The sequence below is a fragment of the Schistocerca nitens genome, chromosome 1 (genome assembly GCF_023898315.1).
Source record: "Schistocerca nitens isolate TAMUIC-IGC-003100 chromosome 1, iqSchNite1.1, whole genome shotgun sequence".
Classification (NCBI taxonomy): domain Eukaryota; kingdom Metazoa; phylum Arthropoda; class Insecta; order Orthoptera; family Acrididae; genus Schistocerca; species Schistocerca nitens.
In genome coordinates this window covers 997,883,477-997,908,162 of record NC_064614.1, presented here as the reverse complement: position 1 = coordinate 997,908,162, position 24,686 = coordinate 997,883,477, and the positions used below count along the sequence as shown (strand labels likewise).

General features: G+C 38.7%; 1 protein-coding gene across 1 annotated transcript in view; it reads left to right on the top strand.

Annotated features, from left to right (window-relative positions):
• The window catches only part of LOC126195365 (another transcription unit protein), a 56,609-nt gene extending 31,936 nt beyond the window's left edge, over positions 1-24,673 (top strand). Inside the window, exons 5-10 of the mRNA XM_049933944.1 lie at positions 3,067-3,269; positions 15,238-15,440; positions 15,561-15,723; positions 16,007-16,222; positions 18,279-18,477; positions 24,178-24,673. Coding sequence (XP_049789901.1) covers positions 3,067-3,269; positions 15,238-15,440; positions 15,561-15,723; positions 16,007-16,222; positions 18,279-18,477; positions 24,178-24,407 — 1,214 coding nt within the window. The 3' untranslated portion in view covers positions 24,408-24,673. The remainder of the gene's footprint in view (positions 1-3,066; positions 3,270-15,237; positions 15,441-15,560; positions 15,724-16,006; positions 16,223-18,278; positions 18,478-24,177) is intronic.
• Positions 24,674-24,686: the final 13 nt, after the last annotated feature.

The window sequence follows — 24,686 nt, the reverse complement described above, 5'->3', positions numbered from 1 at the left end:
GGTTGTTGTTACTGTTGTTGTTGTTGTTGTTATTATTATTATTATTATTATTATTATTATTATTAGACTTCAGATGCATGTATTAGCCGAACTGGAATTTTGTTTTCTGAAGGTAAATAATGACCACCCACCCTGTCACTATGTAATTTGACAGTTTTCTCTTGCGAATTCTCATTTTGCTACATCAGAAATAATGGTTCAGGAAAACTATAAGGGCCGTTCAAAAAGAAACGAGCCGGAGATATAATTACAGAAACCAGTACCTGTGTGTTAGAAGTATTGATCCTGGCTGTTGAGACACTTGTCCCACTGTGACACAAGGCGGTGAATGGCTGTCTCATAAAATACCCGTGGATGCGATGTTAACCAGTTCCGCACTTACAGCTGGATGTTGTCCGAGGTTGAGTTTCTGCAGGAGTGCTGTGACTGTGTTGGCCGTATGAGGCTTTGCATTGTTGTGGAGCGGAACGAGCCCACAGGTGAGATTGCGTAGTCGTGTTGTTTTGATCGTTTGGCGAAGGGTGGTCAAGGTTTGTGAGTAATGTTGTCCCATGCTGCAGGAAGTGAATCAGAAGGGGTCACCTTGGTCAAAGAAGAACGTCAGCATATCCTTTCCTGTACTTGTGTGGACGTCGTCGTCCAACTGTGTGTGTGGAACTGGTTAACATTATCACAGCCCCGGGAATTTTATGAGACATTCATTCACCGCCTTATGTTACAGTGGGACACAAGGTGGTGTCTTGTCTTGGTTGTCTTTGTGTCTCAAGAGCCAGGGTCAATAGTTGTAATATACAGCTACTGTTTTCTGTAATTATGCCTCCGGCTCATTTCTTTTTGAATGCCCCTTATACATTGATTAACACAGATGTAGTTTTAAGTGCTTCACTATCTACACATCTTTCACTGAGGGACTGTCCCTATTCACTACATTTAACAGAATTGTTACAAACACAATTTCTTTTTTTTAAGCATTTGACCCATTTTTTGATGAGAAAAAGGTGGAACCTTTGAGCTAAGTAAAAATGCCTTAGAACAATTTCTTCACAGCTTCTTTATTAACTTTATTTTGCTATACTCAATATGTAGGTTGACACAGTTTTACTGAAACTCAGTTCCATGTGAGATTTGAAAGAAAATGTATATTGCTCCATAAACTCTTCAGGTACTATTTTAAAGACTTGAAATGATGAGTTCGACAGCAGAAGTACCTTTAAGAATGCCCTTTGTTACTGTAAAACATTTATTGGTGTCGATGGTCCAGCAATAAAATAAAATATAAGTTGAATAACAGGGAAACAGTAGATTCCTACTTGTGTAATTAGTTATGAACAACAACTTAGCTCATGAGATATTAACTTCTAAACGCATACTGTGTCTTCACTGCAGAAACCACAGAAATCTCACAATTGAACAAGTCGGCACTATGAAATATTTCGCACTTCCGCGACCACACGCAAACTGATCCGCTCTCCCTACTCTTGCCTGCAACTGTTGTCCAGCACTTTCCGTCCAGCACCTCCCATATCCTGTGCCCTACTCACATCGTTCTGTCCAGGACTCTCTCTGTCCTCTCCCATACTGTTCAGTCCTCCGCCACTTCGGTAGTTGCCTGCTGTAGTAACGAGTGCTGTGATTGGCTAGAGCACTACCGCCATGTCTTCAAGCCAATGCACACTCACAAACATAATGAAACACATTCGAAATACTGGATTTACATGTAAGTAAATTGAAATTAAATAAATATTCCTGTGGCTGGACCATAAACATGCTCTAACACATATTATTAAATACATAAACAAATCAAATAAGCATATATCAAAGGAACAGAAACAAAAGGTAGGCCAGTAGCCTAATGTCTCTGTGCTTTCTAAAACACAGTAAATATTTAACCAATTTCTTCATGAGTAGGATATGTCAGATATAAACAAAGACATAGACGAATCAATATATTTATAAGCATGCTGCCACCGTTTTTTGGTGTAACTATGGGGTACTTATGGCCTGACGCAATCAATAGTAATCGGCCACTTTGACCTCCAATAACTCCTGTACTATTCAAGTTACATGCCTGTAATTTATACCAATAGCTTTCTAAAGAGACCATTTAGATTTTGGAAATTCATTGTCGGGTCTTACTTGTATAATTTATTGTCACATACTAAAATTTAAACTAATAAGGATATTGAAAATCTGATTACACCATCAGAATCGTCGTGCAAATAATGGTAAGGTACATGTTCTTTTTTGAGGTATCATGATTCATCTGGCTGCTATTAATTTCTATACGAACTGTGAAATGGCTGCCATTAAGGTTTAACAAAGTCCGCCATCTTTGGTATTCCTGACATGTCGCCTTCATCGACACAGCGTCACCACAGAATTCTCAGCCACATGGTCCCTGGACACCGGCTAACGTTCGGCACCATGCGGCCGCCGATAACCCGCGGCCCACCGAGAGGCCCCAGCGCGGCCACGCCAACTCCGAACTTAGAATATTTTCAGGGCGCCACAACTTGGCTGTTACCTCACTCTTTATATATTGCTCATATGAAGTGTTTACTTCAGCCAACCCAAATAAGACAGATTTCTCTATCAGTGCAGTTACTTAATATTAAGTGTTGTTCATATCAGAGTTTATATTATGAACAAAATGTAGCTTGTAATGTAAGTCTCAGACAGGCCTAACAACTTTTTCACTGTTGTCTTTGTATCTGTTGGCTGCTTGGTGCCTCAACTACATGGTGAGTTTGCTCACTATCCCTTCTTCTTCTTCTTCTTCTTCTTCTTCTCTCTCTCTCTCTCTCTCTCTCTCTCTCTCTCTCTCTCCTCCCCACCCTCCCCTCTCCCCCTCCCCTCTCCCCCTCCCCCCTCCCCGCTCCCTCCCCCTCCCCCCTCGTCCATCCCCCCTCCCCCATCCTCATCCCCCTCTCCCCTCACCCCTCTCCACTGCCCCCTCCCTCTCCACCCCTTCCGCCCTCTACTTTTCTCCCCACCCCCCACCCCCCTTCCCCCATATATGATGCGAAAAACTTTTAAAATCTAAATTCTAGTCCTATTGTATTTCAGCCACTGCTGAGGCACTATTTGGAGATGCTGATGATATTAGCACAGATGAAGAAGCTGCAGCTGAGAAAGCAAAGAAGTCTGATGAGGACGAAGAGGAGCAGGAAGAAAGACGAAGTCGTGATGCAGGAAGTGACCAGGAACGAAGAGTAGATGATGATGATGAAGCAGCTGCTGAAGAAGGAGGTTTACCTGTCATAGAAGATGTAATTATTTCACATTTTTGTCTAATAATTCAGCAGTTACAGATTAAACATTGGGGCTGACAAGCATACTATATGTTTTAAGAAATTTTAGGCTTGCAGGGGTCATCGTTAACTGTACTGCACGATATTTCAACTGCACACCTACTTGTCATCCTTATGTGAGCTATCCAAGATTGACGTAGGTGTCCTCCATTCCGCAATATATAGTACACTGTCAGTAATCCACACATTCTTCAAGATCATGGTTGCAGACTGACCACATTACCTGGCTGCAGTGCCCTCGCCGGTGGAACTGCGGAACTCGATTATCCTCCGTGTGCCATAAGCGTAGCATGTTGCCTTCAGTTACAGCAAGTTGTGAAAATAACAGGGTTTCAAGGCATTGTCCAACTGGTATTCAATGTCACAATGCATCTGATTTTTTGTGATGTGTATTTCCATGGATTCTTTAATAATGGAGTCCCAAAAAGATGTTATTGTGTCCAAAATTATTGTTTTATGAAATTTCACTGAATGTTTGGTGGAGATACAATGTTTGGCAACTGTAGACTAACTTTGTTCCAAAATACAGTTGTAGCATTGATGCTCGGTGCAGTGTTCTTCCACAGTGTGAGAGGTCTGGCCTATATAAGCCATACAATACTGACAAGGTATTCTATAAATTTCTGTCTTCTGCAATAAAAAATTGTCCTTCATTGATTCTGGTAGATTGGCAGTCTTCAATGGAGATGGAAAACCATTTTCTCCTGAAAAATTGCAGAGAATTCTTGCTATTCTAAAGGAAATGTTGCCAACAAGTGGAAGAAAAGCTAGAGATTTTTCTAGGTGCTCTATTTTTGATCCACTTCATGGTTCTTCGTTTTAACTGGTAGTACCCTCTTAATTTGACATATAGAATGTATAGTTTCTCAGAACCCTGTATTTAGGTGGGTGAGCTGTGTAGGCAAACTATCTACATCTGAGACTGTATGAGCTCTGTATACCTGTCCTTCTGGTGTGCTCATAGTTGCAGCTAAGTGTCCCAGAGAGCTATCATTGTTTCGTCTAACCAAAACACCCAGGAAAGTTGAACTACCATCTTTCTCTAATTCCATAGTGAAGTGAACATTCTTATGAATGGATGTGAAAACCTCATTAATGTATCTTCTTCTTGGGACCACACCCACATACCTCCAAAATAGAGTTGGTTTGAAGGGCCACTGATGGAAGTGCTCTCTCATCAAAGTCCTCCGTAAAAAGGTTGGCCACCAGGGGAGACAAGAGGGCAACCCATGACAACATCGTCACTCTGCTGAAAAGATTCATGGTGAACAAAACCTATGTTGAGGGAAGATTTTGTCAAAACAAAGCAATGATGTCCACCTGAAACTGATTACCAACTAATGCCAAAGAATCTGTGAGAGGACATATGTAAAAAAGAGACACGACATCAAAGCTAACTAAATGGTCCAAACTACTAAACAGAGCGCCCCCAGAATGTTGACAAAATCAGCCAAGGTTCGTAAAAAATGTCAACATTTGCCCACCAATGGTGTCAAAGCAAGATGTTTGGCTAAGTCATATGTGGAATTACTGTTGGTCATAATGGTAGACCTTCTTTATATATTTTAGGAAGCCCAAAAACTCTTGGTGATATGCAGACATGTATTCTTAACCCCTTTATAATCTCTTGAGGTAATGAGAATTGATTCAGGAGTGAGGAGTCTCCTGCTGCACACATCCGGTAGGATTGTAATCAATCTTCCCACAGTCAGAATCCGTTAGTAGACCCTACATCTTATAACCATAATAACTATGACACAACAGTGCTGTTGTATTACCTTTATTGACTTCCAACACCAAAATTTCGGAATCCTCTCAGTGATTAATAGTGCAGCCTTTTACACATAGGTTAAGTTATTGCATTGAGACGTAGCTTTCAAGAGAGCACAGCAAGTTGTCCTTTGGGTGTTGCACAAAAAATAAGAAGAAAAACTTGTGCTCTTTCCAAAGTTCTTCCTCAGTGCAGCATTGCACTACAAAATCGCTGAGAGGATCAAAACATGGTGGTACTGAGTATGAATAAAGGTAGTGCAAAAGTACTGTTGTCTCATAGTTTGTATGTTGGTAATTGTATGGTCTACTAAGTGACTCTGCTTATGATTGTACAGGACACACGCAACAGAAGACCTCTGAATTTCTGAATTCTTCCTCATTACCTCAAGAGATCATCAAGAGATTAAGACCACGTAGTTGCATATCACCAAGACTCTTTGGCTTTCCCAAAACTCATATACCGAGCGAAGTGGCGCAGTGGTTAGCACACTGGACTCACATTCGGGAGGATGACGGTTCAATCCCGCGTCCAGCCATCCTGATTTAGGTTTTCCGTGATTTCCCTAAATTGCTCCAGGCAAATGCCGGGATGGTTCCTTTGAAAGGGCACGGCCGACTTCCTTCCCCGTCCTTCCCTAATCCGATGAGACCGATGACCTTGCTGTCTGGTCTCCTCCCCCAAAACAACCCAACCCAACCCCAAAACTCATAAAGGTCTACCTTCATTGACAATAGTAAGCAAGATTAGGAGCCTCATACATGACATAGTGAAAAATCGTACTTCTTTGCTAGAGGTGACATCACTGGTTTGTTTTGGTACTCTACCCGCAAACTATTTTATGTGCCGCCATGAATATTTTGAGCAAGCTGATGGCAGTGCTCTGGGTCCTTCTTCTCTGGTTGCCAACCTTTGAGGAGAGAGCGCAAGGACCAGCAGCCCTTCAGCTAACTGTATTTTGGAGGTATGTGGACGGTAGTTTCATAGTGTGGCCTCATGTAGAAGATAAATTAATAGAGGTTTTATCATCATGTCAACTCTACTCATAAGAACATCTGGTTCACTATGGAAGTAGAGAAAGATGGTTATCTGCCTTTCCTGGATGCCTGGATGGTTTGGTTGGATGGAAAAATGATGGCTCTCTGATGCATTCAGCTTATCATAAACCCACTCACACCAGTTTTTACCCACAATTGTCATATTGTTACCCACTGTCACAAATAATGAGTGAGCTTGAAACACTTGTATACAGAACTCTTTCAACTTCAGATGCAGAAACTTTGCCTAAAGAGCTTGCTCTTCCTGTCAGATTAACAGAGCACTATTGGTTAAAACCAAGAAACAAGGATTGGATAAAGAGCTGAGCATGCCAGCAAAATCTCTAGCATTTATTCCTCCATAATTTTCAGTCTGACACCATGATCTTGACATGTGCGCAGAATACTCACAATATACAGGGTGAGTCACTGGTGAATGAGCTGGCCAGGACACATCTCCTCCACGTCCAGTCCAACGATTTGGGAATTTCCTCTGCAACTCATTTCTAGCCATCAGCAAAAAATATGCTGGACACACACCGTGTTGATACCACATTCTGTTTCTTTCTCCTAAAGGTATTTCTTCCAATAACAGACTTAATGTTTCTTGCAGGAATGTGGTGTCTTTCACACCATTAAGATTTCCTTTGATGAAATAGGGGCCTATAATTCTGTCCTCCAGAATCCCACACCATACATTCACCACCCATGGTTTTTGGTGTGCAACTTGCTGCATTGCTGCAGCCAACATGGATTTTCAGTTGCCCAATAATGCATGTTATGCAAATTAACACTGCCATGGTTTATGAATGTAGCCGCGTTAGTAAATGAAATCAATTTAATAAACGTGTCATCCATCTGAATCTGAAGTTAATCCCATCAGCAAAATTCAGTGCTGTGCATACAATCCGTACCAGTTAATTCTTGGTGGAGACTTGTATGGTAAGGATGATATTTATGGCAATGCAGAATGCGAACAACACTACTCTTGCTCATGCCAGATTCCCTTGCGATTTGACGCGATCTAGCACAAGGATCTCGAACCACAGTGGGAAAAGTACCAGTTTCTGTTTCCTCATTACTAACTTTCATGTGCCGGATATGTTTCCAATGCATTAAAGATCCAGTTGTTCTCAATTTATGATACATATATTTAAATGTATGACATGTAGGGTGAGTACGATGAGGATATTTTTCAGCGTATAAGTCTCTAGCTCTCACTGAATTTCATTGGCATTTTCAGTCAATTTATCATACACATATTTAAATGTATGACATGTAGGGTGAGTACGATGAGGATATTTTTCAGCGTATAAGTCTCTAGCTCTCACTGAATTTCATTGGCATTTTCAGTAAACGAGAAGCATATCGACTTATTCTTGGAAGGAATAAATCATTCACATTTGCTTGATTCAACGATACTAGTGTTGTAGTGCAAAACCGTCGAATGGTCTTTACATATCAGTGGCACGTTAGATGGATAAATGGTATTCAGCTAATATTTACTATTTGCACGATATACGAGAGAGAATTGTCAGAGAATGCGCTTTGATAAGTGCTAAGGAATACCACTCAGTCCATGATAAGAAGATTGTAGCACCGCATTGTTACCGATGGTAATCACTTCGAACACCTTCCGTAAATGTATGTTCATGCCACCTTTGTGACCTTTGTTGACTTTCAAAGACCTTACTGTTACACATCATTGGATTCCTCTTGATAGCCGCTATCAGAAAATAAGTACCAAACTAGAGCATCCCATTTAAAAAGCAAAGTTGACCTTCATATCTCTGAAGCAACCCCACCTAGCAACAAAAAACCAACGTCATATTATGGCCCCTGTTGTCCCATGCAACATTTGTCCCACAAACTTTTCAGCTACTATCATACTTTCGGAGTTATTCTAGGTGGCAGTAGTTAGTGACTCACCCTATATATTGCGAAGCAGAGGATGACTTTGTAAGTTTTTGATGGATCATCTTCGGGTGAGTGGCAAGTGGCCAGTGGAAATATCATGGAGTATAGTTGACGACAATCCACTGCAAGCCTAGCATTCCTTCAAACATTCAATTTGCCAGGAAAACTTTAAAATGTGCATATTTATTCTGTGATTTAACCTTTATTCTTAAGGTTATGTGTTCTTCACTTTCAACTTTTTTTAGATATCTAAATGTATGTTTTATGTTATAAGTTATGAGAGTACTTTCTTGGCTTTTTCTAATTGCACCGATGATTGCTAGGAGAAAGTACAAGTTCTTTATTCCCTCTCTTGCCTTCAAATGAAAATCGTACTGGATTTAAACGACCTCTGTTGGCATTTTATTAGGTACCGATTCAATGTTTACTGGAAAAATTTGAAGAAGATAAAGAAATTCATGTGCCAAAACTGAAAACTGTGTTCAGATTTATTTCTCAGGTTTACAATTTTTGCACATATTGGATACAATATAGTTTCAGTTGAACTCAAACTGCTCTTCTCAAAGAATATACTTGAATGCATTAATTTGGTTGCACATGTCAATAATTATCTGATCTTTCCTTACAGTTTTGGGTTTAAATTTTGTAAGTGTTCTGTTAACATCACCCATGCAGAATATAACTTGCAACCAAGCCACGTCAAAAAATTGTTCATGTATCATGGCCTTTAGTTATTAAGAAATTAAATATTTATTGTGAGGTCCTCCAGGGCTATTTAAGAATCATTGTAGCCAATATCTCTCAGTATAATTGAACGAACTGAAATATTCACTTAAGCAAGCAGGGAGCTGAAATTAATCGTTTTTGCAAAATTTTCCATGTTTATTAGTTTGGCGCGTAATACTTCTTGGTGTATAATGCAGTGTGCATGAATCCTTGACCCATCGTAAATTTCTCTTTGCTTCTTTTACTGTAATGATACAAAGGAGTGCCTTCTGTAAGTATAGAAGTTAATTGTGATAGTGGTTGACTTTTTTAAGTTCAAAAAGCACAGTTTATTATATCTTGTGCTATAGTAATGCTATACAATGATAGTAGTTCCAATAATTACTCAAAAGTATTTAAATCTGTGCTACAAGCAGAAAGAAACACAGCTAATTTACATATCCCCAAAATGTTCGTACTCTTGTCAGTCACCAGAATAGCTTTGAGATTAAATGAGTTTTGCTTTGATTTAAATAGGAAAATTTCTGCCAGATTAGCCATTCTTTTTGCAAGTGTATTTTGAAACAGAGATGGTCACTTAACACCTGTTGTATATATGAATCAGTGTGTACATGTGTATGTCTGGATCTCCTCTTAAACCCCTTAACTGATATCAGCCAAATTTGACACAGAAACACCAGCCCTACGAACAATCAGCTCTGTGGAGTTTATAACCTACTAGCTCCAATAGGAGCAGAGATACAGGCCAAAACATGTTTTTCCATACCCTGGTACTGCCCTGCATGACAGACATGTTGTGTCATTACAGTATCAGCTTGCCAAATCGACCTGCTTTGCTGGACAGTCTACATGTCAGTGGCAAGAAATGGTTTTTCTGGGCCCCGACGTGTAGGCTGCCCTGAATGACAGGTGTGTTGAGTTTTTGTAGTAGTATCAACCTGCTTTACATTGCGGCCTGTATGTCAGGGTCGATTAATCATTTTCAAGCCCACAGTCCTGCATGATGTGTGCTGTGGTAGTAGTATCGATGTGTTTTATTGAACTGTATTGTAGGAGCTGCACGTGCTCGTAAACATGGCTGGGGGTGATTGAGATGGATAGAGGAGGAAATGGGGGGGGGGGGGGGGGGATGCATGAGCCAGGTGGAAGGTGTAGAGGGGTAGTGGGCAGGTGGAAGAGGAAGAAGCGGAGTTGGAGATGGGAAGAGAGATTGGGCGGAGGATATGGCCAGAGAGAGGGGTGTAGGAAATGGATAATGAGAGGGGTTAGAGGGGTGAGGAGGAGATGTGTTCAATATACTTGGCAAACTTGTACGCAGGCAAAGCTGCAGGGAATATGCTAATAAAGCAATGGAATCTTTAAATGAAAAAAAAAACTATTCCAATAACTTACCACACACTAAGTAACTTAACAAACTAATAAGTGTAACAAATTCATTCAGTTTTTCAGTGAAAGTGAAATATTTCATGTTAATGCACATCAGACATATCACTTCAAATAAAGTACTGTTGTTTCTTTGCAGCTCCTCACATTATTGCTAGGGTTGCTAGACAGTGAAACTTTTCTTGTTTGTACAAAGCAAAATGTTTTCTATTAAAGCACATCAAAAAAATCAATTTATACAACATACTGTTTTCTGGCAGCTGTTTGTATGTTCATTAGCTGTGCCAGACAATAAACTTGGAAGTGAAAGCTTCAGTATGCCTTTTTCTGCTTTGTGTACTAAAGCAGTGATGGAAGAAGCTGAAAGTAAGTGTTCGTTAAACCTACTCGTTAATCAACAAATGCTGATGGGCCAGTTCTTCAAAGTACCGGGTGATCAAAAAGTCAGTATAAATTTGAAAACTGAATAAATCACGAAATAATGTAGATAGAGAGGTACAAATTGACACACATGCTTGGAATGACATGGGGTTTTATTAGAGCCAAAACAATACAAAAGGTCAAAAAATGTCTGACAGATGGCACTTCATCTGATCAGAAGAGCAATAATTAGCATAACTAAGTAAGACAAAGCAAAGATGATGTTCTTTACAGGAAATGCTCAGTATTTCCACCATCATTCCTCAACAATAGCTGTAGTCGAGGAATAATGTTGTGAACAGCACTGTAAAGCATGTCCGGAGTTATGGTGAGGCATTGGCGTCGGATGTTGTCTTTCAGCATCCCTAGAGATGTCTGTCGATCACAATACACTTGCGACTTCAGGTAACCCCATAGCCAATAATCGCATGGACTGAGGTCTGGGGACCTGGGAGGCCAAGCATGACAAAAGTGGCGGTGAGCACAAGATCATCACCAAACGACACGCGCAAGAGATCTTTCATACGTCTAGCAATATGGGGTGGAGCGCCATCCTGCATAAACATCGTACATTCCAGCAGGTGTTTATCAGCCTGGCTGGGGATGATGCAATTCTGTAACATATCGGCGTACCTCTCACCCGTCACAGTAGCAATTACAAAAACAGAATCACGCATTTCCTCGAGGAAAAAGTCCCGATAACGGTAGAGGTGGTAAATCTAACCCATACCGTGACTTTCTCGTCTTGCAATGGAGTTTCCACAACAGTTCTAGGATTTTCGGTAGTACAGCTGCACTAAAAGCATCTTTTCAGGTAACGTCAACATGCTGCGACTGCTGGCGTATCTGATTCTCTCTCTCATTACAGCTCCTTTTATACATGATTGTCATGCGCAGTCACTGATGTTTTGCTGTCCAGCACCATCTGTTGGTCATTTTGTGAACCCCCCCCCCCCCAATAAAACCCCATGTCATTCCTAGCATGTGTGTCAATTTTTACCTCTCTATCTACATTATTCCTTGGTTTATTAAGTTTTCAAATTTATACTGACTTTTTGATCATCCAGTACATTGAGACCGTTGGATGTATACCAACAACAAAATTGTGTAACAATTCAATGGCTGGAGCACAAAAATATGTATTGTGTGCCATGGATCTGACACCCATGTTGTAAATGATACTGAAATAGTTGCATGTACTACTGTGAATATATACTAATGGAAGGAAATGATGATTCTGACAATGTTGTATTTGGATGAACTTCTTTATTGACATGCTCTTCAGGTTAGCTAAATCAATAGTTTAGACACTGCTGAGCATCTCAAACACATTGATTTCTCCATGCCAGTCAGCAGGGACTCCCTTAACATAAGTCGTGTGAAACCCAACTCTTCTTTTTTCACATGACATCTTGAAATTAATAAATCGAGGCAGTCAGAGGGTTGCATTTAGAAAAATATTTGACTCAGTGCCACAGTAACATTTACTACCAAAAGTATGATCATATGTATCAAATAAAATTTTTAACCAGATGGAGGATTTCTTGGTAGAAAAGGTACAGCAGGTTATCTTGGACAGAGAGTCATTCATAGATGTAGACATAACTACAGAAGTGCCACAGGAAAATGTGTTGAGGTCCTTGCCATTCATGTTGTATTTTCTATGCCTGACAGACAATATTAATAGTAACCTTAGATTTTTCGATGTTACGCAGTTATCTATAATAAAATACCATGTGAAAAAGATGCAAAAATATCCATTCAGATCCAGAACATAATATAATGTATATGAGTATTCACTCGGTAGTCCTGTGTGAATGAAATTTCGAATGGCAGTAAGCAGAAGAAGAAGAGCTCTAAAACCAGAACAAGAACACATCTAGAGCAGCATCTAAGAAATATGCCAGTGATGACGCCTTTCGGATAATAAAGGCAAAATGTATATGGCATGACAAATTAATTTTATTCAGTTTCAATTAGACAAATCCAAAGTGATAATTTTCAGTACAATATCCAGTCAGATCTTGATAAGATTTCAAACCATTGCAAAGGCTTGCAACTTTCTTTAACTGTGCAGAAATATAAGGCACTTCCAAAATCCATAAATGTAGTATCCTATGACTTCTTTATCAAAAATTCACAATTGCAGTCAGTCAACTGATACAAATATCTAAGTGTAAAAATTTTTAGGGATATGAAATCAGTGCATTCGTAGGATAATGAAGAATTACAGTATAAAGAAATTGCTTGACAAAACATTCTTTACCTGTCATAGATAGTTGTTCAACTTTGTGCAACCCATACCATGTTGAAAAAGAGCAAAGAAGGGCAGCACAAATGCTCGTGGGTTTGTTTAACTTGCGGGATAACAAAACAGAAATATTAAAAAACCTGAAATGGCAAATTTCAAGGACCATTATTAAGCGAGCTGTGCACATCAGTCTTGTTTACTCTATACATAGACCGGAAAACCCCGTGCCTTTTTGTAATCCCAAGGCATGCTGTGTTGATCCAGCAGTCTTTTGTGGTCAGTATGTTGCCAATTGCTCTTTAGATGTGTGATTCACGTACCAGCTGAAAACTTGTCATATCTTTTCCCTCCATACCTTCCAACTGTTTGGCTTAATGACTAAGTGGCTGATTGTCAGATCCAAAGGTTCAGCATTCAATCCTCCAGTGATCCTAGAACTTTTTCTATTTAATCACTACTTTCACTGCTGGCAATAATTGCATGAATCTTTGAGTCAGTTTGTAAGGAGTGCATGGAAAGTGCAATACATAGTGCATTGTCCACAAAAGAAAACAGAGACCGATGTTGGAGTGCCCGCTCTACCGTGCAATTCTAACTTGTTACATATGTCACATGAGAGGAAAAGAAGAAGAAGAAGATCGTCGGATTTTTAATGATCCCTACGCCTCTAAAAAGAATGGTATAGCAGTAGGTGGAAAGAAAAGCTAGCAGTTTGTGTGCATGGTGTGCAAAACTTGAGGTCGAAAGTAATTTTCACATGATGTGTCATTGCCACATAACACAGCTGGATGAAACTTGGTCCATTCGTAGAAAGAACTGCTGCAGTCTGAAAGAGATATGTGATTAGATGAACAGAAATTACACTTATTCAAAGACAGTGAGTAAAAGGAAGTGACCATGATGTGTGATGGTCCTCTGGATATTACAAAAGGGAGGACATGGTTCTTACAGGGATCACCGTGGATGGAATTCATCCTCTGCAACATATCAAACATATCAATGCGGTTGACAAATGCTGGACAGTCATTGGTGCATGTGGACATAGTGCACAATGTCTCCCAACACGTTCCACAAGTGCTCGATATGATTTAATTCTGCGAAACAGGCAGGACTGTCCATCCACCAAATATCTTTTCTTTCCAGTAGTTTCTCCCCTGCGCAATTCAATGCGGTCGGTCACACATTGTCATCCATAAGAATGAAATGAAGGCCGAATGCACCCCTGGAAAGCTGTACTTGGGGAGAGATACAGTGTCACAATAATACTGACTGGTGAGTGAACAGTGTTCGGATATTTGGAGGTAGGTATGCCCATGCAACATTTTGGCTCCACACACCATAACACCTGGACTCCCAAAGTGATCATGTTCCAATTATGGAACATGATCTTGACTGCATTATGTTTTGCCACCTCATATGGGTATGTAATGCACCCAAGAACATTGTCAGACATGATCATTTCGATGGTACAAGTGGTATAGTGTCAGGATGTGTAACGTTGCATGGGCATATCAATCTCCAAATCTTTGAACACAGTACATTAGTCATGTATGTTATTGTGACACTTTACTCTTTCCACACGTGATTGTGTTCAGGTGTGGATACCAGTTACACATAAGCAACAGTGTTCATATCATTACCAGCTCTAAAATCCACTGACCACAGTTCACATGTCAAGGTAGCAAATCAGCTATTGCTGTTTAAGCAGGACTTCCTTGAGTAAATTATCACAATTTATGAAACAACATTTCATTTTACTATAAGGGTTAATGGCCACATGTAGATTTCAGAAAATCTTGGTGACATTTTGCAGTGAGTTTGATACTCCCCTTTTTTTCCCTAACATCCCAAAGGCATGTTTATTCTTTACAGAAATAAGTGTGCCTGGAACTGCTTATCTTGACATGCTACCACTGTTATTCCTTTATTGCCTGAAAGATGGACCAGGGAACTTAATTTGGCAACTAGTTAGTGCAACTCTTCTCTGGCATAATTTTGTGCACGAGAACCTAAATAATGTTGTTTCCAGTTACCAGGTTAGTCTCAAGAGCCCTGATGACAGGACGTTTTTACCTTGCCCTCCACATTTATTCAGTCTGATATGCCACATCATTTTCTCCCTTGAGAATATGTGGAGATTTAAATGGATGCACCTAAACTATGACCACCTACCTTATTTGAAAAAGAAGATACAAGATTTACTAATCAATCATTCCAGAAAAACTGAAGTTTTTTTCCATTGTGTATGTCGTTTTCAGTGTAAGTCAAAATTAGTAACAGTGAATTCCCCCTGAAACTTCAATATTGTTTCTGGAACAAAACTGATACCATACTTTTTTCTCTACTGAATTCTGCAATATTATTTCTGTTTTTTGTAAATTTAATGTATGTTTTTTATAACAGCAGTTGATATGTTCACAGGATGAAGGTGAAAAAGAAGAAGAACCACCACCAGAAACAAGAATAGATGTTGAAATACCAAAAATTTCATGTGACTTGGGCCGAGAAATTCATTTTGTTAAATTACCCAACTTCTTGTCTGTAGAGACTAGGCCATTTGACAGGGAAACTTATGAAGATGAAATTGATGAAGAAGAGACTTTGGATGAAGAAGGGCGAGCAAGGTCAGATATTGATATTGTAATGTCATGTAATAGCTCAAGGCTGTGAAATGACAGTATTATTAAAACATAAGCTATTTTAAACTTTAATACTGATTCTACATGTGTAATTACTGTCACCAGATTAAAACTTAAGGTGGAGAACACCATTCGCTGGAGGCAAACTTTCGATAAAGAAGGTAATCTTACTAAGGAAAGTAATGCAAGATTCATTCGATGGTCTGATGGCAGTATGTCACTACATCTGGGATCTGAAATATTTGATGTATACAAGCAACCATTGCAGGTATTAATAATTTACAAATGTTTATATAGCCTTTTAAAAGGCCATCTTTTAAAGGACCACTGTGTTTTGCAAGGAAAAATGTGCTTGTCTTTATTTACTCATACGTACATTACCTGGTCAAATAATATATCTTTAGATGGGTTCTGCAAAGAACAGAAATGCATTGTAATATTAGAAACATACTTGTACATATATTCCATTGCTGAGTCGTTAATGTGCAAGTATTTGTTTATTCTTCCTTTTGTTTCAGTGGTGTTGTAAATTTGTTTGGTGTCATTTTTAGGGTGATCACAATCATCTCTTTATCCGCCAAGGGACAGGTCTTCAGGGCCAGGCGGTATTTAGAACAAAACTGACATTTAGACCTCACTCAACAGAGTCATTCACTCATCGTAAGATGACATTGTCTCTAGCTGATCGGTCACAGAAGACATCAGGAATTAAAGTGTTGTCTCAAGTAGGCTGGGATCCAGAGCAGAACAAAGGGCAGCTCATAAAGGTAAAGTTACTAGCAAACTTTAGTAAGTTATCACCAAGTGTAAAAATATATTTTCTTGTTTATAACAGAGTTGTGTTTTTTTTTTTTTTTTTTTCTGTAGCCAGCTTTAAGTCTACTTTCTTGTCAATAAATTATACATCAAAACCAAATACAACTACTCTTCTTTAGGTATTCCATGCAGGTTACCAATTCCAATCTCTTATGAAATTTAATTTGTCCGATGTAACAAATTTTTTCGGGCTTCTGTCAACAACATCGATATATTTGGAGAAATTCGTGGTAAACACTGTGCTGCCTTACAATATATTTGTTCACAACTGGGTTCGATCATTGATCATCTTTACAATGGAAAAAGAATGTTATAACTTCATTAGTCATACACGCTATTTAATGAGAAAATATGCCGTAGCTGACGTGCAAAAATCAAAAAAAGATACTTCATGCCATAATACTGGCTTAATCAAACAGAAAACATTGAAAAATGAAACCATGTGACAGCAGTAAGTGCATAGCACCATTGCTCATTGCAATGGTGCTGCAACTCATCATCTCCTCTATATGGCGAGTAGCAACTATCCTTTTCATAAATCTGATTTCTCTTATTTTATTAAAATGCTCATTTCTCTGTATGTAGGTGGGAGTAAGCAAAATATTTTTTTCATTCAGAGGAGAACACTGGCGATTGAAATTTCATGAAAACATCTCTCCGCAACATTTTATTGATAGATTTTATTGATTATAAACCCAGTTTGCTGTTTGTACCTGTGACACACTCTATTTCACAACAACATAAAACATGGTGCCCATTTTTTAGCTTCTTTGATGTCCTCTGTCAATCGTATCTGGTAAGATCCCACATCATTCAGCAGTAATCTAGTCAACGACAGACAAGCTTAGTGCATTCAAGCTTTTTTTAGTAGAGTTGTTGCACCTTCTAAGTGTTCTTTTGATCAAAAACAGTCTTTGATTCACCTATCCCAAAATATTTTCTAAGTGACTGCTGCAATTTAAGTTCATAATTGTAATCTCTGTGTGTTTAATTGCGCTGACAGCCTTGAAATTTGTGAGGTTACAGGAAATTATTCACAGTTGCAAATATCGGCAAGTGTAGAATGGAATGACAACATTGAAAATTTATGCCAGACTGAGACTCCAAAAACTGTGTTTATTAACTCTGCTGTAGTGGCACCATCATCAGCAACATTTCTGTTACTGTTGCACAGTGAGGTATTGATTGTGTATTGCCACCAGCATGCTTTGCATATGACTCATTTTGATTTTCTGCCATGTTTTGAGACAGAGTTTTAGTGTGGAAACTATTAAAAACATCTAGTATTGAAGTCTGCGCTAAATTTTGAGCTTCTGTAAAACATTGCCGTTCTTTGAGGTTTTGTGTTCTTTTAAATCTGGTGTGCTTTCTTCGTTGCTTTTGCAACAGTGTCCTGTGGAGATTTTTGTTGTTATGTATTAGCCCACTGATCTGACATGTTCACTATAACACACAGCGTGCACTCTGAATGGGGTGCTTCTTTAATTTTTGTGTAGAGGAGTTAGGAATTATGGAACAGCAAGAGAAATAACTTACAGAAATCAAGGAAAACATGAGTGAACAATAAATTATAAACTTTCAAAAATGAAAGAGACAAAAATCGAGAAAGTCAAAGACAAACAAACCAACATCAGCAGACAATCAGTGGGAAGGGTGAGTCAGACAAAGAAAGTTGAGAACTGAGCGACTGGAGAATGGCTGGCCCGATGGGAAATGGAAAAGACCTTTTTTATGAAGAACATAAAATGTAAATAAATAGTGAGTAAGATAGGGTATAAGTTAATAGTGATGTTCTGTGTTTGTGTTGGTTCTGTGGGATGTTTATTATTTGTTAAAGGAGCAGAAGGGAAAACGACAATAATAATACCAGCTTTGTGAAAGTGAGCAAATTTCTCCTTTTGTGTTAATTATGCTCTATAGTTATTTTTAAATACTGTTGCACCATGCATCCCACAGTAGTTCTACATTTGTATTAATTATGAATTTTATTATTGTTTTCTCTAACAGAAAGAAGAGGAACGCCTTCGCGCTTCAATGCGTAGAGAGAGTAAGCAGAAGAGGATACGAGAAAGAGGAGCCACTCGTGGTCTAAGCACAAGTTACCTGGAGCCAGATAATCGTGAAGAAGAAGGCTCTGAAGATGAAGGAGCCATTTCTCTTGCTGCCATTAAAAGCAAGTACAAGAAAGGTGGTGCATCAGCAAAAGGTATCTATCCACAACAATAGTCGTGACTGATTTCTTTGAATTCCTTTGTTTTATACAGAAATTTGTGGAATGCCTAGTGTTTTAAAATTCATTCAGAAGTGCTGCAAAGAATGTTTGTGATATACAGGGTGACAGTTGAGTACCTGGGTGCAACAAGAGTGTTAGTGGAAAAATGCCGTATTGAGATAAATAGCCTCAAAGTTTTGAATGTATAGGAATCATTTAATAAAACACCAACACACTGAGAGACAGATTTATTGACAAGAATATGCAAATGTCTAGTGTTTTGGCAAAACATCCAGTCGTATTTAATGATACAAATATAAATATTGACATTTATAGAAACTCAATTAATGCTGTTATTGCATAGAATACATATCATTCGGCCTCTTTGTTTTACAAATGTTCTAGCTATAATATTTTTAGGGTTACTGCGCAACCTTTAGTCCTCAGATTATGATACAACATCTGCCATGTTATTTGGGGCATCATTAATCACACATTCCGTGTTTAGGACACAAGTAAGCCACTCAGCATTTTGTGGTTTCAAAAATTTGCATAATGATAATACAGCTTATTTTTTTAGCAATATTTTCTCCTGGTATAGGCTCATTTCTCAAATTAAGGTCAGTGAAACTTACAAAAGGGGAACTATGATTGAAAATAGTAAATGGTTGATATACTGGAGTATATGTGACCCTGATACCACACCCCTTGGAGAGTAGTGTAGACGACATTATTTCTGAATGCTAAATCTGTAACCGTTGGCACGTGTTGTCTTAAAAAACATTGGAGCAAGAGCCTTTGACCAGTCTTTTATCAGGGAAGCAGCATTAATTACATTAAATGGTTTGGGGTACACTCTACATTCTTCCATCATTTTCACATATTCAGTAGAAACTTCTGTATTTTCAACCCTCTTTACCAGCGTACCACATTTTCCAAAATTTCGGTTGCAATGGTTGTAGGAGTGACTCCTAACAAGGAAGATATGTTCAATTTCAATCTTAAAATGTTTGTCCAACCATGATGAAAACATAACGACAGTAATATTCTTGTTCTGTCCACAACATCAATTGGAAAAAAACACAATTTTCTTCACGTTCACATATATGGCCAACATTTTCTGAATAAAATCACACTAACATGGACACACAGACTGTGGGTTTTTTCTTTCTTCTATTTCCAAGAAATATTAGTACCATCATTATGGCAATGAATATTAAAATTATACAACCAAAGAAGTTGTATATGAAACTGGGATGTTACATTTAATTTAGGTATAGGCAAGTTCTGGGCATAATCAAATTCTAGAAAAAAAAATAATATCGTCAGAGACAGATTTAATTTCTTCCATTAAATCTGCCTTCAAAGATTGATATACTTTGGCACATGACTTACATTGGTCATCAGGATTTTTTGCTAAAATCACGTCACACTCAGCACAAAAATCACACCATCTGACCTCAGTTGCCTAAAAGAATATTGACTGTGTTCCCTCCAATACCTGTGGTAAGTGCTGTACTTCATTTTGAGTGGTTTCCCCTCTAACTCATAAAAATGTTGCCTAAAGCACATATAAAGTTTATGAACAGTTAATTCAGGATTATCAAAATACATCCTTTTGGTTCTGGCACTGCTGTAGTGGGACTCCTTATGAGGGAACTGGGACCAATGTTCTTCAACAAGATGCCAACATTTTTTTTTCTATCTTATTGGGCCAATTACGGTATTTAGCCCTTTTGTCTTCAGGAATAGCACCTGGGACATAACAGAACCACCCCAAATAATTTTTATTGTATCAGATTATTGAAGAAAATATTACAGACCTTAAAACAATATTTGTGACATGGATAAGTCAGTGTTAACATAATATACCTATCTTTAGCTCTGCAGATGACGAAGAAATTGAAGAAATGTATGATGAAATAAAAGAAATTATTCAGATAGTAAAGGGAGACGAAAATTTAATAGTCATGGGTGACTGGAATTCGAGTGTAGGAAAAGGGAGAGAAGGAAACGTAGTAGGTGAATATGGATTGGGGCTAAAAAATGAAAGAGGAAGCCGCCTGGTAGAATTTTGCACAGAGCACAACATAATCATAGCTAACACTTGGTTTAAGAATCATGAGAGAAGATTGTATACATGGAAGAACCCTGGAGATACTAAAAGGTATCAGATAGATTATATAATGGTAAGACAGAGATTTAGGAACCAGGTTTTAAATTGTAAGACATTTCCAGGGGCAGATGTGGACTCTGACCACAATCTATTGGTTATGACCTGTAGATTAAAACTGAAGAAACTGCAAAAAGGTGGGAATTTAAGGAGATGGGACCTGGATAAACTGAAAGAACCAGAGGTTGTACAGAGTTTCAGGGAGAGCATAAGGGAACAATTGACAAGAATGGGGGAAAGAAATACAGTAGAAGAAGAATGGGCAGCTTTGAGAGATGCAGTAGTAGTGAAGGCAGCAGAGGATCAAGTAGGTAAAAAGACGAGGGCTAGTAGAAACCCTTGGGTAACAGAAGAAATATTGAATTTAATTGATGAAAGGAGAAAATATAAAAATGCAGTAAATGAAACAGGCAAAAAGGAATACAAACGTCTCAAAAATAAGATCGACAGGAAGTGCAAAATGGCTAAGCAGGGATGGCTAGAGGACAAATGTAAGGATGTAGAGGCTTATCTCACTAGGGGTAAGATAGATACTGCCTACAGAAAAATTAAAGAGACCTTTGGAGAGAAGAGAACCACTTGTATGAACATCAAGAGCTCAGATGGAAACCCAGTTCTAAGCAAAGAAGGAAAAGCAGAAAGGTGGAAGGAGTATATAGAGGGTCTATTCAAGGGCAATGTACTTGAGGACAATATTATGGAAATGGAAGAGGATGTAGATGAAGATGAAATGGGAGATACGATACTGCGTGAAGAGTTTGACAGAGCACTGAAAGATCTGAGTTGAAACAGGGCCCCAGGAGTAGACAACATTCCATTAGAACTACTGATGGCCTTGGGAGAGCCAGTCATGACAAAACTCTACCATCTGGTGAGCAAGATGTATGAGACAGGCGAAATACCCACAGACTTCAAGAAGAATATTATAATTCCAATCCCAAAGAAAGCAGGTGTTGACAGATGTGAAAATTACCGAACAATCAGTTTAATAAGCCACAGCTGCAAAATACTAACACGAATTCTTTACAGACGAATGGAAAAACTGGTAGAAGTGGACATCGGGGAAGATCAGTTTGGATTCCGTAGAAACACTGGAACACGTGAGGCAATACTGACCTTACGACTTATCTTAGAAGAAAGATTAAGGAAAGGCAAACCTACGTTTCTGGCATTTGTAGACTTAGAGAAAGCTTTTGACAATGTTGACTGGAATACTCTCTTTCAAATTCTAAAGGTGGCAGGGGTAAAATACAGGGAGCGAAAGGCTATTTACAATTTGTACAGAAACCAGATGGCAGTTATAAGAGTCGAGGGACACGAAAGGGAAGCAGTGGTTGGGAAGGGAGTAAGACAGGGTTGTAGCATCTCCCCAATGTTATTCAATCTGTATATTGAGCAAGCAGTAAGGGAAACAAAAGAAAAATTCGGAGTAGGTATTAAAATCCATGGAGCAGAAATAAAAACTTTGAGGTTCGCCGATGACATTTTAATTCTCTCAGAGACAGCAAAGGACTTAGAAGAGCAGTTGAATGGAATGGACAGTGTCTTGAAAGGAGGATCTAAGATGAACATCAACAAAAGCAAAACGAGGATAATGGAATGTAGTCGAATTAAGTCGGGTGTTGCTGAGGGAATTAGATTAGGAAATGAGACACTTAAAGTAGTAAAGGAGTTTTGCTATTTGGGGAGCAAAATAACTGATGATGGTCGAAGTAGAGAGGATATAAAATGTAGACTGGCAATGGCAAGGAAAGCGTTTCTGAAGAAGAGAAATTTGTTAACATCGAGTATAGATTTAAGTGTCAGGAAGTCATTTCTGAAAGTATTTGTATGGAGTGTAGCCATGTATGGAAGTGAAACATGGACGATAACCAGTTTGGACAAGAAGAGAATAGAAGCTTTCGGAATGTGGTGCTACAGAAGAATGCTGAAGATTAGATGGGTAGATCACATAACTAATGAGGAAGTATTGAATAGGATTGGGGAGAAGAGAAGTTTGTGGCACAACTTGACCAGAAGAAGGGATCGGTTGGTAGGACATGTTCTGAGGCATCAAGGGATCACCAATTTAGTATTACAGGGCAGCGTGGAGGATAAAAATCGTAGAGGGAGACCAAGAGATGAATACACTAAGCAGATTCAGAAGGATGTAGGTTGCAGTAGGTACTGGGAGATGACGAAGCTTGCGCAGGATAGAGTAGCATGGAGAGCTGCATCAAACCAGTCTGAGGACTGAAGACCACAACAACAACAACAACCTATCTTTATTGTATTTTGTACTGATCTTGGCCTCATTTCAGAAATCTGCAGCACGGATCATAAAAATTAATGGCAAACTGTTTTTACTAATCCATTATGTTTTACTGTATACGTCCAATAATAGTTCCTTTTTGTGCTTCAGGATTGAGAGATGTAGTTTGATTTTCCTGTTTTGATATGTATCCCATAAAGATCACATCCTGAAGTACTGTGTCACTACTATCCCAAAATGCAACAAACAGTTGCTTCTGTTGATCGATTTGTAAACTCTGACAGCACCTAGAATAGGTTGTAACAAATATAGACTATGATATAAAAATAAGCAGAACTGTATAATACTAAACTTTGTCCACTTGAAGATATGGCAAAGAAAAATCAACAAACATGATTCAACTGGCTTGAACTACTTGGCTGATATTTTCTTTCTTGTGTGTACAGATTTATACATATTGCCAGAATTTTGAAGCTTCTTAGTAATATTTTGTTTCCACCCTTCCGAATTGCATTGTCATTTTAACCCTACACAGTTACTGTCATTGTCATCAACTATAATGTCTTCTTCCGAAGCAACATGTTCATCACTTGTTGTCCATCTTCACCATGTGGCCATGCCGCATGCGTGAACAATGAACTAAACTCTTGGGTGCAACAAAAGCATTTCACATGATCTTCTTTCCAAAGAGCGTGGAGGTTTTGGAAGATGATTTCATCTACATTGTCCAAAGTGATCTGATTTCGACAAGATGTGGTTCATGCAAGATGGAGTGCAACCCCATCAAAGCAGGAGAGAGTTTCATGTCCTGGAGGAGCACTTTGAGGACCGCATTCTCGCTATGGGGTACCCAGAAGCCACTGGCACGGACCTTGATTGGCTGCCATATTCTGTGGATATGAACTTGTGTAACTCTTTTTGCGGGGTTATTTTAAAGACATGGTTTACAGCAATAACCTCAAAACCATTGCTAAGTTGAAAACAGCTTTTCAGGAGGTCATCCACAGCATCGATGTTCTGATACTTTAGCAGGTCATACAGAATTTCACTATTCGGCTGCGCCACATCACCACCAATGATGGCAGGCTTATCGAACATGTGATAACCTAAATCCGAATATCTGTAGTGATGTTTACATGTCGAATAAAGTGTGTGCATACCATAGATTGTAACTAACTTACTTTTTTTTATGTAATTCAATAGTTGTCACCCTGTATGTACTTGAGTGATATTCTAAAAAAAAATCTAATAACTTAAACTTTTTTCTCAGCCGATAAACCACCAATATATTCATCTGATGAAGAAGGATCAGATTTTGAAGCCAGGCGAGCAAAGAAGTTGGATAAGGCTAAAGCACTTAAAGATTCAGATGAGGAATCGGAGCAGTCGGCATCAGGATCTGAACAAGCCTCTGGATCTAGTTCCGGATCTGGAGGTGAAGAACAGCAAAACAATAAGGATGAAGACCAGTCTGGTGGAAGTGCCGCTGATGATGATTAACTCTGTAACAGTGAAGCAAGTGCAAACTCCTCTTTGTATATAATTTTAAGTGAGGGTGAACTTGAGATGGGCAGCAGATACGTGCCAAAGGACCATGTGAAATACATTGACTTTAAAAGACACAGAATAAGAATTATTGATTGGTACCTTTGTGTGAGGTATATGCTAATAACCGTTTTGACCTTAGTGCTTGTGTTGTTTCACACTGTATTACTGTGATCAGTGCTTAAGTTATATTTGATAAACTTTTGACTGTGGTATTTTAATTTCCAAGTTATC